At 35.2% G+C, this 21,093-nt stretch overlaps 1 protein-coding gene across 1 annotated transcript; it reads left to right on the top strand.

Moving 5' to 3' along the window:
* The first annotated feature begins 418 nt into the window (after nt 1–418).
* LOC132797163 (fasciculation and elongation protein zeta-2) lies at nt 419–20,402 on the top strand. The gene is made up of 5 exons (XM_060808706.1): nt 419–1,533; nt 16,692–17,128; nt 17,203–17,418; nt 17,492–17,581; nt 17,912–20,402. The coding sequence occupies exons 1-5, from the start codon at nt 971–973 to the stop codon at nt 17,992–17,994; spliced, it is 1,389 nt and encodes a 462-aa protein (XP_060664689.1). The 5' UTR covers nt 419–970; the 3' UTR covers nt 17,995–20,402.
* The last annotated feature ends 691 nt before the right edge of the window (nt 20,403–21,093 follow it).

Here is a 21,093-nt window from a genome sequence, read left to right as displayed (position 1 = left end):
ATGTTAAAAACAAAAGGAAACGACAAAATAATTATAATAATAATGCCACTGGACAGAGTGCTTCGATATTACACAGTATAAAGAAAAAACAAAAATAAAATGTTAGGACTCGGACTCTAATAATGTATTATTAAATATAAATATTAATTTATATTGTAATAAAACTGAATATAAACAAACTTGCATTCCTTTTCTTTTATTGTACTGAGGAACGTGTCCTATTTGAATTCAAAATATTTAGCGGTTACATATTGGCGATTTCTAGTGTTGAACATCACGAAGTCATTTATCGATAAAAGTGTTATTGATTTGAGTATGCTGTGTGACCAAGCACAGTATTTATAAGTTACCCGACATTTTGGCTGCTAGCCGCATGCGGTCACACTCTTCTTGTATAGTCGCTAAAAACTTTCGTTGTGTTTTGGTCTTGTCGTTGCCGTCGTGTTGCGCGTTTCGTAGACTGCCGCTGTGTTTATTTTATTTGCGTTTACGTGCACTCACCATTACTACAAGCGTAGCGTTCGTTATTAAATCGTAATAAAATCATCATCAAAAAAGAGAAGAAAAATAAAACAGTTACATACGCAAACGACACATTTGCGCTTTACGGGTCGCGGATAGCGAACAACGAAGTGTTTTTTTTCGAATGTTTTTGTTTGTGAATGCAAGCGAAGAAATAAATATCAAGTGAAAAAGGAAATTTGCAAAATCAAAAACAACATACACAGACCGTAGAAGACGCGGTGGGTGACAAGTGCAAAAATTTAGGGGTTGCAAAAAAATATTTTCAGCACAGATGAGAGCGGGAATTAGTAAGAGAGCAAGAGTGTAAGAGAGCGGCCGTTGTGTGTGAGTGTGGGTTGAAAAAGGAGAATAACAACAACAAATCTTGCAAAACAACAACTCTTTGCTAGCTCCGACTCCTACTTCGTACCCTCAACACTACCCCCCTCAGCGTGTCCCGCGTGCCATGCGTGACCTCGGCACCAAAATGGCCGAGCTAAAATTCGAGGCTCCATTAGCGAAATTCGAGGAGACGGACGAATGGGGCGGCTGTGACTTCATCTCCAATCAGAATGTGCTCAATGATACACTTAATTTGAATTTGAACGCTTCCAATCGGAATATCAAGGATGCGGCAACGAAGCAACAGCAACAGCAGGAGAAGTTGCGTCTCCTCGAGGATGCTGTGCGTGATGCGCACATCAGTAAAAATGGTGTTGGAGCTGCAGCAACTGCAGCGGGCAGTGGCAACATTAGTCCCAATTGCAATACGCACAATAACCTCAATTTACTCAATGGCGATTTGGGATTAAACGATGTGGCCGCTGGTCTAACGTTGGGCGATAACTTGGAAAAGCGTAACGGCGATAATGTGGATAACTTTACGGAGACATTTGGGGGCAGCTTGGAGGATTTGGTGAATACGTTCGATGAGAAGATCACGAAATGCTTTGGCAACTACGAGGAGAACGTTGAGGAGTTGGCGCCGGTTCAAGTGCGCAGTCAGGAGGAGATTATGAATGAATGCCAGTGAGTACAGCCTTTTTATAGATACTACGTATAGTAAAAATCGAGTATTATGCTTGGTATTATTTTGGAGTGGTTCGCAAACCGGTTTGCAACATCCCATTAGTTATATAAAATGCATTGCGCGATTTCTATTTTACTTTTGGCTTGCTAACTGCGCATGTCTCAATTTCAACCCCCCTTTTGCCGCCCACCCTGGCGCCATATAACGACGTAATCCTTGTAGCGATGGGGGGAGGGAGGGGGTTGTTATGTTGTTGGATCGATAAAAGTGAACGGCGTTCTCAGACGCATTATTTGCATCGAGGTTTAGCTTAAAACTGAAAGCAACAGCCCACAGAAACAACCCTTGACCAGCAGCATCTAGCGGAAACAGCAGCCACCCCCCGCATTCATCACGTACGCACTACACATCGGGGGGGAAATCGCAATCAGCGACAAGTGGCGTTTGTCAAGCAAAGCAATTCACACTCAACAGCCAATTGCATGCGTAAATCATAAAAATGAGGAGCAATAATAGCAACAACAACAATGTGTAGTCGCAGCAGCTGTTAAGAGAGCCAGTTGACCGCAGATACAAAAAAAAAAACAACAACACTTGAAAGTGCATTTGCCTACAGTCCACTAATAGAGTGAATGTAGAGTAGAGAGGGGAGTGGAGCTTTCTAGTCCAAGGAAGCGCGTAAAAGAGTGAGCAAGTTAGCTAGCTAGTTAGTTAGTAGAGCAAGTGAGCTTTCGACACTTTACTCTCTCGCTCGTGCTGCTTGTACAATTCAAATTGAGCGAAACAAATTTGTTTTTGTTTTTCTCTTGTTGTTTTTTTTTTGGACAATGTTGTGTCGCCAGTCGCTGACATCAGCTAATAAATTTGATAATCGCGTGCATTGTGTGTGTGTGCTAGTGTGTGCGCGCAAATTATTTGGAATGCACATTTATATATACACACATATAGCTGCCGTGATACATAATATATATTCATATTCATATTCATCACGCCAATATGAATAATTAGGCAAAGCAAACATTCACTTCGTCTCGAAAGTAAAATGCCGAATTTATTCCACTGCATTCATATTATTTTCTTTTGGGCATATGGCAGCACTGGCTCTACTCTTTGCTTGTTTTTGCAAGCTTCCCACGCCTGTCGTCTACCTTCCTCCCTCCCACTTGGCACCGTCCCTTGTGAACTGCACTTGGAGTGCTGTTTTAACACTCTTCTCTTCCGCTTTACGCACAGAAAAGCGCTGATGCATCTCCTCAATGTCATAACTGTAATTGTCACGTTTGTTATGCATTTGTTTCGTTTGTATGCTTTGTGTGCTTTTGTTCTTGCTTACCTGTGCATTAAATGCAGAGTGCGTCTCTTGAACCAAACACTTGTCAATATTTACGTTACCCATTAGTCAAATGCTGCCATCTCGCTTGCTCTCGACGAAGGTCGCTCGACAAGTATTCTATGCATAAGAATGCGAGAGTGTGTGTATGTGTGTGTGTGCATGGCTTCCAGCAGCCACATTTGACGAAGGTCTGCAACTCGAAAGTGCTAAAGAGGCTGCATGGAAAGGTTTTTGTCAGCTCAGACTGTGGCTTTAGATTTCGCGATTAATTTGTTTTCTGTGTTGCTTTTGAACGCAGCAAGAACACGTTTAATACGTCTGCCAACGGCAAAAATAAAACAGCAAATGCAGATTCTTTTTTATTTTCTTTTGGCTAAGAATACACTGATCGAATAACTGGAGTGCAGAACTGAACGAAGCTTAGATCGATTCAGATGTTAGCCAATTTATATATAAAAGAAAATTGTTTTGAATTTATTTATGTGGCTTTCATTTCTCGAATACTTAGAAACTATTATAAAAGAACTAAACGAAGTGAAATTATTTTTAAATCGGTCAAGATTAATAAATTATGTATTTATGATTAGTAAGTAAATCCCTTGAGGTTAGTTATAGCAAAGGGCAATTTACCGAACAAGGTTTTTTATGTTTTGCGATAGCAGGAAATTAATCAAATTAAAATCAAATTATAATAATAACTTATTTATGTACTTTATTAAATTTTTGTTGGCCCATTTCTTAAAAGCTGCACTTGTGTCATAAATTAGTTGCTTTGATGCCAAAAATGAAATGATTGAGACTCGTTATAGCGATGGCCAACTGTGATTAGATCGATTTGTGGGCATACATATGGATGCATAAATATTAAATTTGCTCGTTTTAGCTTTTATTGCCACTTAATGTTGTTTGTGTAGTGTATTGTTTGGCATCGTTGCATGCGGCGGCGACATAAAAACACAACACAAAAAACTAAAAAAACAACAACAACAACAGTTGCCGCATTTGTGCCACTTAAAGACTGACCATATGTGCCATGCAACGTTGCGACGCGTCGCATATATGGCCAAAGCATTCAGTCAGTCAGGCAATCGGTTGCTTGTTGTGGTCCCCACTTTCCGGTTTTTTTTTTGCTTCTCTCTTCTATTAACTGTCATTGACAGCCATTTGCATGAGAGACGCGTGGGACACGCGACCACAATACGTCTTTCCCCAACCCCCTTTGGTCCCGTTGCAACGCGCTGACATAACTGATTTAAGCGTTTGATTTGACCAGCTGGTCAGACAGCAACTTTTCATTTCGATTGCTTTTCATTTTACATTTCACAATTTTTTTTTTCTTTAGCAATTTCTCGCTGCAGTTGTTGATAATACATTTTGTGGCTGCCGCATGCGGCAACCGCAGCCTGTTCATAACTGTCACTTACAGCTGCAACTTGAGCTGGGCGCATGCCTTGGCAAGCGACCTAGTTTGCCGTTAAGTTCAATGTCCTGTCGCCAGATCCTGCCACCGGAATGCAGCTCAAGTTGCCGCTAAACCCATAAACAAAACTCGTTTTCAAAGATGCGCTGACAATTTGACTTGTGCCGCAGTTATCGCGGTCTCTCTCTCTCCCTCTCTTCCCAAGCCGGTTGTTGTGTTTGCTTTGCTCTGCTCTGCTCTGCTCTGGTCACACTGCAGCCTAGGGCAGTCTGTCTGGCTGTCTGTCCGCGTACTTTGTCAGCTACAGTTCAGTGGCTAAAAGAGCTAAGACTACCAAAATTGTTGGCTATGCTTGTGCAGTTAAGAACTTTGCCTTGACGCATTAATTTGATCAACTTTACACTTGGAAAGTGCAGTGGAGGAAACCCTTGTAAAGCTCAACTAAATTATGCAATACATTAGCCAAGTTATAATCAATTTTAAAGTCAAGCACACACAGCAGAGTCAAGGGGGTCTCAAATTTCCATTCGGTTTAATCAATTATGAAAGGCGTCGGCTCGCTGCTTTCAACTATAAATAATCAATTGAGTGACGGGATGTTGTTGCCTTGAAAATGTGCAGCAAACACATATCCTGGACAGCAGCAATAATCAAATTGTATGTGCTATAAATATAGACTGGGGGTAGTTTCGCAACTAATGACATCCCCCCGGGTCGTATGAGTCATGCCTGAGGCCGCACAACATGGCGTATGCGTGTTAGCGAGTGAGCATAAGAGAGAGAAAGAGAGAGAGAGAGAGAGAGAAGGAGGGAGAGTATAAAGGAAACAATGTGACACATGTGAATGCATAAGGTTGACAGGCCTCCTCCGGTTCCCGAGGCTTAATTGTCATTGGGGTTGACTGGTCTTGGGTCTTGGGGGGTTGCTTGAAAGTCATTTCCTGCAGCGAACTGCAAAAGGACATTAACCTTTAGCCAGCTAATTGAATGCGAGGCCCAAACACAAGGCACTGTCATAGCTACAGCCACAGCTTCAGCTTCAACTTCAGCTTGAGCTTGAGATACAAATGACTAATAAGTATCTGAGGAAGACAGAGCACACCCAAAAACGACTGCGAATCGACTGTGAATTGGACAAGTTGACTGCCGCAGGCTATTACATCATCAGCAACACAAAACAACACAACACAAACTACGACAACAGTAAACAACATTTTGAGTATTTGAGTGAGAAGTAGAAAAAACATACACACACAGAAACATACAAAACACAGTCAAGGACAACGCCAAGCCGGCGGCAACAAAACGGAGCCAAAACCGTTGAGTTTGTTTTATATTTTTGTTATACCCGGCAATTCGAGTTGTTAGTCTGGCATGAATATACTACAATGCGGAATATTTCACAAAGTATCAATGGTATACAATGACGGGTAGCGTCAAGTCGAGCATGCTTCGCTTCGTTTTTTGCTTTCGAATATGAATAAAAATTGAATAAGAAATTGAAAAGGGGTTTGAGACGAAATTGAATTGGCACGCGTCGCTCTGCTTCTGCTTCTGCTTCTGCTTCTTCAATCATGTGGCACGCCCCAGGTTTTCACACCATCAATCGAGTCCTTGAAATGACAATCGAGGTCAATCGTCATCAGGCTGCTCTCGCAGCTGCTCTTTCACTCAACACTTTTCGCTGCACTCGATTCAACGTCGATGATGATGATGATGGTGATTCACAACATATCGAGAGACTGGAAAATTGCTGCAGGAAAAACAAAGCAATTGCCAGAGGTAATTGCATTAAAATCAAATTCGATTATCATGCAATTTATTATATGGCAGAGCAAGAAATAATAACAATAAAATGCCATTAGAGGAGAGACAATGCTGTTTTAATAAACGTCAATTGCATACATACAATAGGGAAGTCAAGGATAAGTTGGATGAAAAGCAATTTCAGTTGCTGCGGAAGCAATTGGGATTACACGATGAACATTAGGGACATGACATTATGAATAAATCAATCAATCAATCAATAGTACAATAATAAAAGTTACCACCAATAAAAGCACAACAGTGCGGTATTATCATTTAAATATACCAAATTAATAATACAAAATACTGAAGTAGACCGAAATGTGTACTTGGTATTTTATTTCTTTTAAAGAATAAAGTTAGATACGGAATCATGTACTTTAGCTAGTATAATATTAAAAGCAATAAAAGCACAACTGTGTGGTATTATCAGTTAATTATACCAAATAATACTAAATTATACCGAAGCGTATATATGGTATATTATTTCTTTCGTATATGCAGTATACTATTTCTATAAAATATTAACACCACTTAAATATACCGAATTAATATGTGTATATTGCAAAATACTGAAATATACCGAAATGTAAATTTGGTATTTTATTTCTTGAAAAAAAAAAAAAAATACAATAAAAAAAGTAAATAGCAATAAAAGCACAACTGTGTGGTATTATTAGTTAATTAGTAAACTAATATATTACCAAATAATACTGAATTATGCCAAATCATATATTTGGTATATTATTATTATTATTATTGTGAGTTAAATATATACCAAATTAATATATTGTATGTGTATATTGAAAAATACTGAAACACACAAAAAGTAAATTCGGTATTTTATTTCTTTAAAAAAAGAAAGTTAGGCACGAAAATTTGTACCTTAACTAGCTATAGATTAGAAATAAATTAAGAACAACTAGCTTGAAGATTACAAAATAAATTTAAATTATAAATCAAAACTGAGAAAGAAAAATAAACAAGAAGTTTTGCAATGTCATAGAGTAGCAAAGTAATTCAGGAATTTTTCTACTACTCTTGCATAATGAATAGCTCAGACAACAAAAGTGAAGTTGGGAACGCAGTAAATTTGCAATTCATTAGCAATTAGATGGATGACGCGACAAGAGTTGTCTGGAAGTTTAAAGAGGGAAATGAGTGAGATCAATGACGAGGTTGCATAATAAATTAGCTAATGCAATCGAAAGCAAAGTGAAGCAGTTGCAGCAAAAGGGAAATTGTAACTGGAGAGAAAAAAAAGCATAAATAAAAAGAAAGTTTGACAATTGAAAAGCGACAAGTTGCAAATGGGTTTCGAATAAATGCAAGAAACTTTGCTTCAAGTATGTTGTGAGAGTGTCTTAAAGTGTGTGCAAAGGGCGTGTGTGTGTGTGTGTGTTAGTGTGTAGATTGTGTGCTTTGGCTTGCTTTGCTTTTGGCACTTAATGATCATTAGCTGTTTATTTTGCAGATACGTTACATTGATTGCCTTTTCGTCTAGTTGTTGTTTTTGGTTTGTTCGACTGTGTGTGTGTTTTTGGGCCGTTTTGGCCGCTTATTTATGGGCCACATAACTGCCAACAAAACGCAATTCGTTGGCGTTGTTAACGCTGTCATGGAAGCCATACACACACACAACATACACACACACAACATACACACACACACACCGCTATCTTTCTTGCCCTCTGCTGACTTCGCTTCTTTGGCGCGCAAAGAAAATAATTAACGCATCAAATGAGGCCAACTGAAGCCACACACTTTTCTAGGCGAAATTTGATAAAAATAATATAGTTTTACATACACAACAACCAACAACAAAAAAAAGGGAACAACTTTTAATCAACCTTGAATGTCACCCCCTGAGGGACTTTAGCAAACACACACACACACACACACACACACACGCACAAATTGTCAACTGTGTCCCCATTTTGTTGTGTATCTATCAGATGCGTATCTGATGTAGCTGATGTGTGTATCTTTAGGCGACTGCAGCAGCATTGTGTATCTGAAAATTTGTTGGTTTGCCAACGCAAAGTGTGAACAACTAAATTTAGAATGCTTTTGAAGTGTGTTTGCCACCGCAGCATTTTGTGTTTTAGTTGAGTTTTATTTTTTTCTAGTTTCGGTTTTGGTTTCGGTTTCGGCTTAAGTTACACTCTTCATGATGTACCTAAAGCCTCAGATGCTTTGTTTTGTTTTGGTTTCGGCTTTTTTTCGTATATTTGCGTGTGAGCGTTAGTGTGTATAATCATCATCTTTGCGCCCAGCAAAAATACATAAAAAAAAACAACAAGAAAACTTTCACACTCGCACAATGCACAATAAAATGAAACGAAGTCTTTGCTGCTCTCTTGGCTACTCTTCCTTAAGGGGGCCAAGCACAATTCTCTATGTCATCGCTTATACCTAAATTTATAAATAACATTTCAAAGACGTTTTTCAATCGTTGAGTTTTTAGGAATTCATAATTTTTGGAATTATCTAGTATATATTTGAATAATTTCAACAGTTTTCACACTTTTCACTCAACTAAAGGGCATCTAGAGTTTCATATGCTGATGATGTTTCATCTTGTGTTTTTTTTAAACATGTGAATGTTGGCGCTGCGCTTGAGTGAAAAGAGTCGTGTGAACGAACCGCAGCCAAAGCCAAAGCCAATCCTCAAGCGTTTGCGCAAACCACAAAGAAACACAGTCATAGAGAGCGAGAGAGAGAGAGAGGGAGAGAGAGAGAAAACAAAACATAAGCTGCAAACAAAGTGTTGCACATCGCAAGAGACTCGTGCATAATCGGGTGAATCAATAAAACTGGAATGTTGATTGCCAATTAATGATCAAACTCGAAATTAGCTTGAACATTTAATTATGATTTGTAATCAAATTGAAGAGGAAACATTTTGAGAGTGATAAGGCAAAACAAAGCAGTTGATAAAGTAAACAAGAGACTGAAGATTTGAGAGGCAAATAGAAGCAGGAAGTATAAGACATTATTATACATTTTAAATTTAATTTTAAATAAATTTGATTTTATGATTTTAGATAAAATTTAAATTTTATATAAATTGTATTTGAAAGTTTGAGAAAGACAAAGCAAAAAGTATATTTTATATGTACATTTTAAATTTGAATTACATTTTATATACATTTTATTTCACTAGTGAAGGGAGAAGACTAGAAATATGTTTTATAAATGTTGTTGTTTAAAATAAATTTAATTTGTAAGCTTAGAGACAGACAGAGCAATAAAGTATTTTTTATACATTTTAAATTTTATTTTAAATAAATTTTATAAATTTTGAAATTAATTTTAAAATATTTTTGAGAAAGAAAGATAGACCAATAAAATATATTTGTACTTTTTAGTTTTTTAATACATTTTTTTTATTATAGAAGGGAAAAGACGATAAATATATATATTTTTTTGCTGTTTTAACAATTTGAATATAGAACTGTTCACATTATTATTAATGGTAATTTCCTAATGACAAATTTCTTACCCCAGAAAGAGAGATTAAATGGAATCAGCTTTTGTCGTTCTTATTTTCCACAAATTAGTTTGTCTAGCTTTTGTAATATTTTCCGTTCTGAAAAGAGCAATTCGCTGATAGGGAGAAATGTAAAGGCTGCGTCTATAGATTACAGCAATCTCAATTTGCTTTACAGTCGTTGCCAGCAAATGCGTCTAACTTTTGTGCTATCTCTGAAGCCCTTTTTTCCCAAGCGCAGATTAAATGCTGGAGCTACAGTGCCTACAATAAGTTAGTTGCCAGACTGCAGCATCTTTAGAAAGTTGTTTACGACACAAAGAAATAATCACAACAACAACAATAATAATATTATTAATGTTAAGGGGAAAAACTGAAATTCAAAGACCAAAAATACTACAAAATGAAAAAAGTAATAATAGAAAGAAAGGTAAAAAAAAAGAAAAAATAATGTGAAAAAAGCAAAACCCAATTAAAATGTAAAATAAAAGTCAAAACGCCGCGTGGGCGAAATGAAGTAAAGTCAAGTGAATAGCGAATGAGTGTGAGTGTGAGTGTGAGTGAGTATATTCATGATGATGATGAGCAAAACGTAATGAAGATCAACTGAAAATATGTCATTTCGTTTGGTCAGCGACTGTCTGAAATGACTGATTCATCAGTTGAACACACACAAATTGATTGCGTTATCTAAGTACCGCAATTAAAATTCATTAAAATATTTATACGCATATGGAGAGAGAGAGAGAGAGTGAGGGGGAAGTGAAGAAATTGTGGAATGTAGGAATAGGAATCGAGTTTTAGGAATGAGTTGGGGGAATGAGCTCATTTCGTGGGCGTTGCTCGGAAATTGAAATTGAGCCGCTAATTGTCCGATCTCGACGACAGACGACAGATGCGCCATGCATATCATCAACACAGAGAAAGAAAGAGGAAGACAGCGAGAGAGCGAGAGAGAGAGATAGACATATCGGTCAGGGTTAGAAGCCAGAAGAAGATAACGACAGATCGATCATCAAACAGAGGCTGGCGCTATCATGTCGTAAGAGTTCAGGGTTCAATCAGCATCACAATGCGTTGATTTCACGCTTATGATAAGTGTGTTCCCATCTTCTATCTTCCATCTCGTCTCGTCTCTCTTTCTACACTCCAATAATTAAGAATTATTGTGCTGCCAGGCGAAATCTCTTAATTGCTTCGCTCGATGATGGAAATTTCAATCCAATGTGGAAGAAAAACGAAACTCTGCCTCGTTGTGGAATTTGTATTCTCGCGTTCTTAGTTCAGTGTTTTACTTCTATTTCGAATCATTAAAGTGGACCAGCTCGATTAATGATATCATGCTTGACACATTGCTCATTCCCCATATTTTATATGCTATTAAAAGAGTTTTATATTTATTGTCAAACTTAAATTGTTTTCTGAGAACCAGAAATATTCGAGAAACAAGATAATGATGCTTAGGAATATTAAATACTAGAGCTTGTAATTAAGTGCAGCATAAAAAAAAGTTGTAAAGTGGAAGTTAGTAAAAAAAAAAATACTTCAGCTTCTAAGATTTAGAAGATATATACTTTTAAAGCAAGATTTGATCAATTTTTTTTTTTAAATTTTGCAATTTAATAACAAAAATTTGTTTCAGAATAAAAAAATTGACATTTTTATAGCAGAATTGATATTTATTTTTTATATATGCACAATTTTAAATATTTTTGTGAATTTTGTAAATTGAATAACAAAGATTTCTTAGTAAAAAAAGAAAATGGAAATTTTAAAAGAAAGATTTTATAATTTTTGTTGTTTAATTTGTAAATTTACGAACAAAGATTTCTTAGTAAAAAAATATATTTCATATTAATCGATTTTTATTGGTGAATTTTGTAAATTGATGTCTTAGTAAAAAATGTCTTAGTAAAAAATTGATTATTCAGTTGAAAGATGTTCGAAAAAGTAGATGATCATTTTAAGATGCAAAATATATATAGTTGAAGTACTTTTTATAAGTATAATATTTAGTGATCATCTGCTTGCAAGTTTTCCAAGATCGAAATCTTAGATATGATTTACAGAGTATTCGGTGGTCGTTGCAGTATCAAGTGTTTTGAGCATTTAATCAGCTAATTACACGAATTTGTTTCATTGAAAATAATTCATTCGATTTGTGGTCTGCGATTGAACGCGTCGCATTGCGTCGCCCACTGATCGTGTCGCTCCAAAAATGTAGCCCACAAACTAAATACAAAGACTATAGTCTATAGTCTATTATATATAGTATATATAATACATATGTATTTACTTGCGACGATGGCAGATATATTCTTGTGTATCTGCAGCTTTAAAGACCTACATAACAAGATTTATATGGCGGCCTCGACACATCCACATTTACATTCACATTAACAGCAGCCCATGCACCATTTATGTACGTGTGCATATACAAAAATATAGCTAAACATATATAGATGTTGCTGTGTGTAGGTGCGAGTGTGTGTGTGTGTGTGTGTAAATGTGGAGATATTTATTTACCTGACGCATTTTCCGAGTGTCGCAAACGATTTGCGCGCTTCGCTTGTTTCGCACATTTTTCATCTTTGGCCTTTACTTGTTGTTGCTCTTTTGCATACCCTGTAAGTCTATTGGACGGGTAGTATAAATTTTAAATGCAAGTGCAAAGATTTTATGTCAATTGCATCTTTATAAATTTGAAAACTTTAAATATTGCCATATTTAAAATTTGTTGGTTTACAGGGTATAACTAAGTCCATCATTTATAGTCTGACTGCTGTTGTCTTTTTCAAAATTTTGATTTATTTATTTTGGTTTTGTTTGTGTAAACAATTTAGAGGGTATTATTAATTGGTAACGTTATGTTTATACCCAATCATTCAGATATATGTATATACACATATATATTTCTTCTTGTTCATGAGCTAATCGTGTATACTTAGATATGCTTTCGATTTGATAGATTTGCCAGCATGAATTACTACACTATTCTATGACAGATCTCAATTTAGTTTTAATCTCACAACAATTTGTTTCACAATTCGAAAGAAGCGTATTTAATATTTTCCATTTTACGCTATTTTTGTGTTGCCAACAAAAAATGAATGGCAACAAATTGAAAAGCAAAGTAAAAACATAATTCATTTCCAGTCAAATGAAAACAGCAGACGGCCAAAAGAAAAGAGGAAAAAATGAAAGCAAAAACATTAAAATGATATATAAGGAAATACCATAAATTCCTTACACGAACGTCATGAATATCGACAGAAATTGGCACAAGAATAAAGAAAGATCTCGTGTTCAATCTGTCGTTCCGCTGAACTGACAGTCAGAGCAGCGATATTCGATTGTATCTCATTCTATATGGCACAATTTTAGCATTTCCTTTACACTTTGGACTCTCAGTTCCTTCTACATTTTGTCATTAAGCATTTCCGGTGTTCCTAGAAAACTATTTACGATTCCAGATTAGGCAACTCATTAGTGGCTGCATTTGTATTTTTCATAATTATTCATAAAAACTGTCACCGGGCTTTTGCAAATAATAGTTTCTGCTCTTTTTGGGAATCAGCACAGCGATTAATTTCCGTTTAGAAATTTATTTAATATTCCAACTAATTACTCGTTATTATATGAATAGAATTGAGAGTATGACAGGTACTTTATGTTGTTTATTATTACTCGTTAGAATTGTATTTCCATTTCATTTATATTGAACTGTAAACTATTTACTCGTTTGTTTACGAATGGTGTTCGGAGTATAATAAATTCATGTTTACGTTAAGTATACGTTACTCGTTAGAATGTAAGTAAGTACTCGTCGTAGATATGCGTTTTGTTCGTCTCTAATTTAGAAAGAGTTAGAGTAAAACATTACAGCAGTGGAAATTACTAAATTAGTCAGTAATAAAAGTATTTTTTATATGTTAAGTATACGTTACTCGTTAGACTTGAAAAATACTCGTTGCGTTGTGAAGCGTAACAACTTGAAGCTGTCTTTTGTTAATCATTATTTAAGCAAGATTTAGAGCAAAACATTACAGCACCAGCAGATTCCTATAATTCTTACACTCGTTACTTGTTGCGAAAAGAATGCTCGTTGATTTGCTTTGAGCGAGATTCAGAGCGCAGCGCGCGATTCGTTTTGCTCAAGGCAATTGAGAGTGTGCTGTTAAAGCGCTCAAGTGCAAAATGCTCATCATCGCGATGATGAACAACAGCATCGTTCACATCATCAACGGCTAATCAACGAGAGCAGCAGCAACAACAACAACAACAACAGCAACACCAACAAGGGCATCATTCAATTGCTCAAATGTAGAGCATGAATAATTATGGGAAAAACAACAACAAACAGCTGTGAACTGACAGTAAGACAAAACCAAAACGTCTGCAAATGCTGCTCTAGCAATTAAATGATTGGCATTGATCATGAAATTTGATAGCAATTGTGTGCCACAGAAATTTACATACATCTCGCTCGCGTAGTTTGCCCCCAGACAAACTGTCTGACAAACTTTGCTCTGCTTTGCTCTGTGAAATCGGGCAAGATGCCAATTGCAACTTGAGCTACACTCAGCACAGGAGAAGTGAAGAGAAGCGAAGATAATAATTTGACATTTGGCGGCTGCTGTTGCTTCAATCTTAATCTTAATTGCATCTCATTTGCATTTCGCCTCGTGCTGTGGCAAGCTAATGAGGCATTTTATCTGCCAAGCAGCACCGCCCATTTCCTATCAATCCACACACAACTCCTTACGAAGCACTGCAGCTACTTATTCGTAGTACAATTCAGCAACTATGGCACTTACTCTATATGTATGATATGTATGTTCATCACTTGCAGTGTGTGCTATATAGTAAGTGTATAACTAGTCATCATCTGACAGGCAGTCGGTACTCCGTACTCGGTACTTGGTACTTGGCAGTTTATTGTGCCAGTTTTGTGCTGTGCTTTTCGTTGACTGCGTTGCGCCACACAAAAATCGCATAACGAGTGCACTTTGCATACCCTGTAATTCCGATGTGGAGTGTATTAGTAATTATAGTAATTTTATTTGACTTGTGCTTGTATTAATTTTTGGGTTTTTAAGTAGAACACTATTAGAAAAATAACTATTGAAATTAATTTAAAAAAATATGTTCAGTTAGTCTCTATTTGATATTTTTACTTCAACATATGTATATCGTCCCTATAATGATTTTTTTTTTTGTAAGCTTATAAAACGCGTGATTCATGAAAAGCTTACTTAGCAAAACTTTCAAACATTTATTTTGAATATTAATAACATTATTAACTATGAAAGAAGTATGAGTAGAAAAAGTTTGAGATGAAAAGAGATGAATATGAAAGAATATAAATGCATATAATATATGTAAAATAATATAAATAATGAAGAGAAGAAAACCCTTAAAATGAAATGAATATGAAAGAATATAAATATATATGTAATATAATATAAATAAAATTAATTCAAATTCTAATCTTTAAAGATTACAATAAACTTGATAGAAGTATAACTTGAAAGAAAATGTTTTACATAAAGAAAATAAAATAAAATGTTTTACAAATGAATATGAAAGAACATAAATTAAATTATTAATTCCAATACTAATCTTTAAATAATACTAAAAAGTTGATAGAATTATAAATTGAAAGAAAATGTTTTACATTGAATATAAAATATAGATCTGAATATTATTAAGTAGTGTATGGGTTAATCGATATAATAGGTTTTCAATTCTTAACCCTTTGCTTGCACAGTATCTAAGAGTCGTGTATGCCCGCGTTTTTGTGCGCACTCTTACTCATTGCATATTGCCTTTTGCCTTTTGTTGTTGCTACTCTTGAAGAGGGCGGAACTTGTACCATTTGCTGATCCATTTGCTGTATATATCCAAGAAAACATTCTTTGTGCATTCGTCCATCAACAACGAAATTCTGTGTAAATTTTCTCGAATTGCTGGCGCTTATGGCGTATACTTATTTATTTGCTTTTCTAGGCTGACTGTGCCACAAATCGATGCAGCTAATGCGTCTTTGGGCCGCAAATTTGCGCATTTTTTTTTACCAAAACACTTTAGATATGTAGACACAGACATGGCAGGCGATATAGTCAACGTTTTATTATTATGTTTATTGTGTGCATAAATACTGATTCAACATTCTTGATGTAATAACTAGACTTTGATAGTATTTAAAGTGATAAAGAAATTAGTAAAACGAAATACCATTCAATATGGGTAAACATGTAGAAATTTCTAAATATGATTAAAGAATGTTGATTTCAAATCAGTTTCTTAAAATCGTAACAAGTAAGAAAGCTACAGTCGAGTGTACTCGACTGTTAGATACCCGCTACCCATATTTTGAATAAAGGCAAAGCAGTGCGATATTATTCATATAATTCTTATACCAAATTAGTATACCGTCAAAATACTTCAATATACTTCAATATACAATATTTGATATATATATTCAAAACATATCATAGATGGCAAAATATACCACATTACCAGCCGTAATAAAGTTGGCGGTTTTTACCCATGCAAAAGTATTTCTTAAATAGCTTTTAAAATTTTTACCTAATCGCAAGCAAATCTTCAGAAATCATAAGTACTATAGTAAGAAATTAAAGTACAATTATATGAAAAAATAGGAAAAACTTATTGATTTATTTGTATTATTTGTAATTAAAGAAATCTACGAAATTAAAATAAAATGGGATACAGGGACAAAAAAAAACTATTTGAGTACCTGGTTTTCAATTTTCGACCACCTTTACATATTAAAATGTTATGATTGTATGTTCCATAAGTCTATCTTTAAAATTACGTTTGTTATTAGATTTCATTCGATTTGCGGCGGCGCCAAAAATTTGAAACAAACTTGATCTGCGTGTTAGATTATATCTCTAACTCTCTAACTAGTCTCTGAGATCTTTTCTTTACCCTTCTACCCTATAAGTAGCGGGTATAAAAATGTTAATTTGAAATTCAAAACTTGCATAGAATTCAACGATGAAATGTAGTTAAAGTATAATTAATTTTATAGATCAAATCAAATCTAATTTGTCTTAAATCTAATTGCCTTTTTCAGAATGTGGTGGACCATCACTGGCAACTTTGGCAACATTCTGCCCATCGACTGGTCAAAGTCGTACACACGCCAGATGCACATGCCGACCCTAAATCTGGGTCAGAATCGAACAAAGCAACAGCAGCAGCAACAGCAGCAACGCAACCAACAGCAACAGAATCCACAACAGCAACTGGATGCACAGACACCGGGCGATGAGTTCAATGACTTGACCAGCGAGGATGAGGCGGTGGCCAATGATTTGGATATGCACGCCTTGATATTGAATGGCCTCAACGGTGATGTCGATGAGCCCATCAAATCGGTCGAGGAGGTCATCAAGGAGATCGATGACATTATGGATGAGGCCGAAAGTCCGCTCGATGAGCCCGAGAACTGTGACTCCGAGGTGATTGAAAAGGCGCGCGAGGTTCTCGGTGCGCCCCTCTATGCAGAAAGTGAGTTTTCGAGAGTCCCTCAACATTGTAATTCAACAACTAATTGAGAATCTTTTTTTTTTTGTGCCCTGTAGAGCTACAATATTTGAGCAGCACACAGCTGAATGAGCTGTACATGGAGATGGAGATGCTCATCCAGGAGCTGAGCGAGACACTGATCAATGAGCTGGCGCTGCGCGATGAGCTCGAATTTGAGAAGGAGCTGAAGAACTCGTTCATCTCGCTGCTGCTTGCGGTGCAAAACAAACGTCGGCAATATCATGTCGAGAAGAAGCGTGGCAAGTTCCAAGGTAAACAAAATCAGCAACCACCGGTTAGCATTCAAAATTGTTGAGAGTAATGTTTACACATTATTTTTTGCAGGTCCAGAGCCCAAATACTTGACCACTGTCATACCGTATCATCTGGAGAATGGCACACCCAACAATCAGTCCCTGCAGGTGCTGATCAAAAGTAAGTGGACACGAGTTGCGAGTTGCAAGTTGCAAGTTGTCAAGAGCGGAAGAGCTGAGCTGAGTAGACGACTGCAAGCTGCGCAGAATAAATAGAGTTGACAGCAGGAGAGCTTTAATCCAACTTTAATCAAAAATATGCCAAGAGTGAAGTGACAGATTAAACAGAAATAGACGACGAGAAGTAGAACTCTTCACTCCAATTCAGAGTATTGTAGTCGTGACTTTCAGAGAGATGCACTTGTCAGCAAAGACTAAACTTGGCTACTTCCCTCTTGAACGTTTCTTGTGATGATTTCTAATTAACACTTAAAACCATCTTCTGTTGCAGTACTCAAGGCCATTAATGAAGACAGTCCGACGGTGCCGACGCTGCTAACAGATTACATACTGAAGGTGCTGTGCCCCACATAAACAAATGTCAAGCTGCAATAATAAACAACACTACAACAACAACAACAAGAACAACAAGAAGGAAGATGAAATAGAAGATGAAACAGCAAACAACCATAAAAATACGCTGTATCTCTCTGTCTGTGTTTATACGAGTATATACTTTATAAAATTAGTTATATTACCTAAAATATATATACATATATGTACTACAAGCAAAGCACCCTATAAGCAGCAGCAGCTAACCAGCACCCTGTAAGCCTCCATCTAAAACTTACCCCCAACTCAAGCCATAGCCACAATTAAGTCAGCGATTATAATGCTAACACACTGCTTGGAACCAGACAGATAATTGCAGTACTCAACAAATGAAAAACGAGCAGCATAGATAGAGATAGAGAGACAACAAAACCGAAGAAGCAGATGGATAAGTAGACAAAAGAGAAAGAGATGGAGATAGAGACAGAGATAGTATTGCACGTAATACTCAATCTATTGAAATTCTTAACTTACCAATTACCAACATTATATATAGATGTATACACCCATCCCGCTTCAACATTGAAATGATCATGATCATGATGATATATGTGTGTGTAATAACTAGAGTGTAATGCCATATACATATTCATATACATATAGAGAATTGATGCACTTCTTTCGCAATTTCCTCGACTTCTCTCGACTTGCCCCTCAGTGTAATTGTTTGTGTTTGTCGCTGCTTTCCGACTGCAAACCCAATTGATTTGTGGTGGCCAGTTGGCTAAATTATATAGTAAACATAAGTGTGCAGAGCATCCAATATATCTGCTATATAACTAAATAATACAAACACACATGTAATCGTAAATTGTGTATGTAACGAAAGCAAAAGGGAGATCAAAAAGAGATATAATTTAAGCGCCAGTTTATATACCTGTATGTTGTACGTACCACAAACACACATATAAATATCTGTATATGTATCTATATAGACTATATAGTATATATAGCATATATATAGAAATATGTGTGTATATAATTGTAATTCGCTTTTTGGCTCTTGCTTCAAGATGTGCTCCCAACGAGTTTGCATTTTGCTATCATCATCTCAACTGAACGTCAGGTTTATTATATTGTATTCTATATTATTACTATGATTACGATTACGATTACGATTATGATTATGCTATCACTATTATTATTATTATTATGATTATTATTGTATGTATATTGAATGCATTCGAATCTATGTGTAAATTAATTGTTTTCCATTTGTTGCAATTCTACTTCGATTTCGTTCTTTTTACGCGCTCCATTTCTGCAATAAGATTTAAATTACTATTATTATGATTATTATAAATATTATCGAATATTATTATTATTGTGTAATACGAATATTCATATTCATTAATGAAATTGATCATGTTTTTAGCTCGACAGCGTTGCGAGTTGTGTGCGTGGCCATAAAATGCTTTTTGTTTTGTTTAAAACTAATTTTTGATTTAAAATGTAATTTTAATTTGCATGCAAAACGCTGTGTTATTTACTTTTACCAAACATGCATAAATACAAAATACAATTACAAATACGAATTCAATTTAAATGTATACATATAACTACAACTACATCTACTATATAAAATACATACAAAATATATATACATATATAAAAAAAATACAAAAAAATCGAACAAAATCACAAACAAAATAGTTTAAATTTCAGTCAGGCGCACAGTGCTTTTACTAATTATTTTACTTATTGATTTTTTTTTAACTGCATTAAATAGTAAAACAATTAACCGTTATATCGGACAGTCCAACAAAATGAACAACATTTATATCATGTTTCACATTTCACCTACATCAAAACAAAATATATGAAAAGCAAACAAATCAATGAAAATTTGTTAACTTCGGTGAACCGAAGCTTGCAAGCAAAATATTTTTCCAAAAACATTTCGGAAAACTTGAGTACACACCACATTTAATGCAAATCTTAGGTACCTTTCAAAAACAAAACAAAATATGAATTCATACCTAAAATTAACTAAATCTCTACCAAAAAAGACACATACAAAAACAACTTTAAAAAAAATGCATAAATGTTTACGATTCATATAAATATTTATATATACAGATATATCTGATATATGATCGCGCTTTATAATAAAATATAAAAACAAAAACATAATATTTACTAAAATGCGAATTCAAATTCATAGCAAAAGAAAATACAACATTTTTTAGGTCCTCAAGAAGGCAACCAATAAATTGCTATATAATAAAACGAAAACAAAAGGAAAAACCAACACGTAATTCAAGTGTATTTGTACATTTATTCGAAGAGTCCATGTTAATGTCGAAAACGTAGGCGAGCAAAGTATGGAAATTATATTTATTTGATAAATTAGTAAAGAACAAAAACACAAATAAGATGCATTATATATATAAATAAATGTATATGTATACATGCAATGCAATGCTCTATATACAAAAAGGGAAAACTTTTAAATTGCTTAAATAAAAACAAAAATACAAAAGCCAATCTTGTCGTTTTTTCAAATTGAAATATGGTTTCCGATATCCTAGCGCAACATTCTTATCGATAACACGCTGAGTCAGTGTTGTTCTATGTGCGTCAGATGTTCAACGAATATCTTGATAAACTTTTGTACACGCATGGAATTTCTTCAATTGAGGTAAGCCGAAATAATGGAAAAAATAATCTTGGCTTTGCTTGTTATATAGTAAACTGTATAGAACAAATTTTCAAATTGGGAAACATCAGTGTGTACACAACTTTACGACTTCGATAGAAACTGTTACGGATGGCTCCAATTGGCTCCACAGTGTGGCCATTTAACGTATATTGTAGTTTTTGACATCAATATACCACACAATGAAATGCAAATTTATGGTATATTTTGACATTTATTATTTGCAATGGCGCCCTTGCTCATATGCAAGTAAATAACAGAAATCATTCAATAATTTTCGTATTTTAAAAAAAATAACATTTCTTATATGTAAATAATGAAAATTTAAAATGTTTATTAAATAATTACATAAATTTCGCATATCATCAATCTTTATTGTAATATATGGAAATCCATTCGAAAAGTAGCGCCTTTTGACACGC

Source organism: Drosophila nasuta, chromosome X (assembly GCF_023558535.2).
Source record: "Drosophila nasuta strain 15112-1781.00 chromosome X, ASM2355853v1, whole genome shotgun sequence".
Classification (NCBI taxonomy): domain Eukaryota; kingdom Metazoa; phylum Arthropoda; class Insecta; order Diptera; family Drosophilidae; genus Drosophila; species Drosophila nasuta.
The sequence above is the reverse complement of the archived record's forward strand: the minus strand, read 5'-3'. Positions and strand labels throughout refer to the sequence as shown.

What these genes read in the sequence shown, in the direction of transcription:
- LOC132797163 (XM_060808706.1), top strand. Translation starts at nt 971, where the DNA reads ATGCGTGACCTCGGCACCAAAATGGCCGAGCTAAAATTCGAGGCTCCA. An exon ending in GAGATTATGAATGAATGCCA is followed by an intron (nt 1,534 to 16,691) that starts GTGAGTACAGCC and finishes TGCCTTTTTCAG; the next exon opens with AATGTGGTGGACCATCACTG. An exon ending in CCTGCAGGTGCTGATCAAAA is followed by an intron (nt 17,582 to 17,911) that starts GTAAGTGGACAC and finishes CTTCTGTTGCAG; the next exon opens with TACTCAAGGCCATTAATGAA.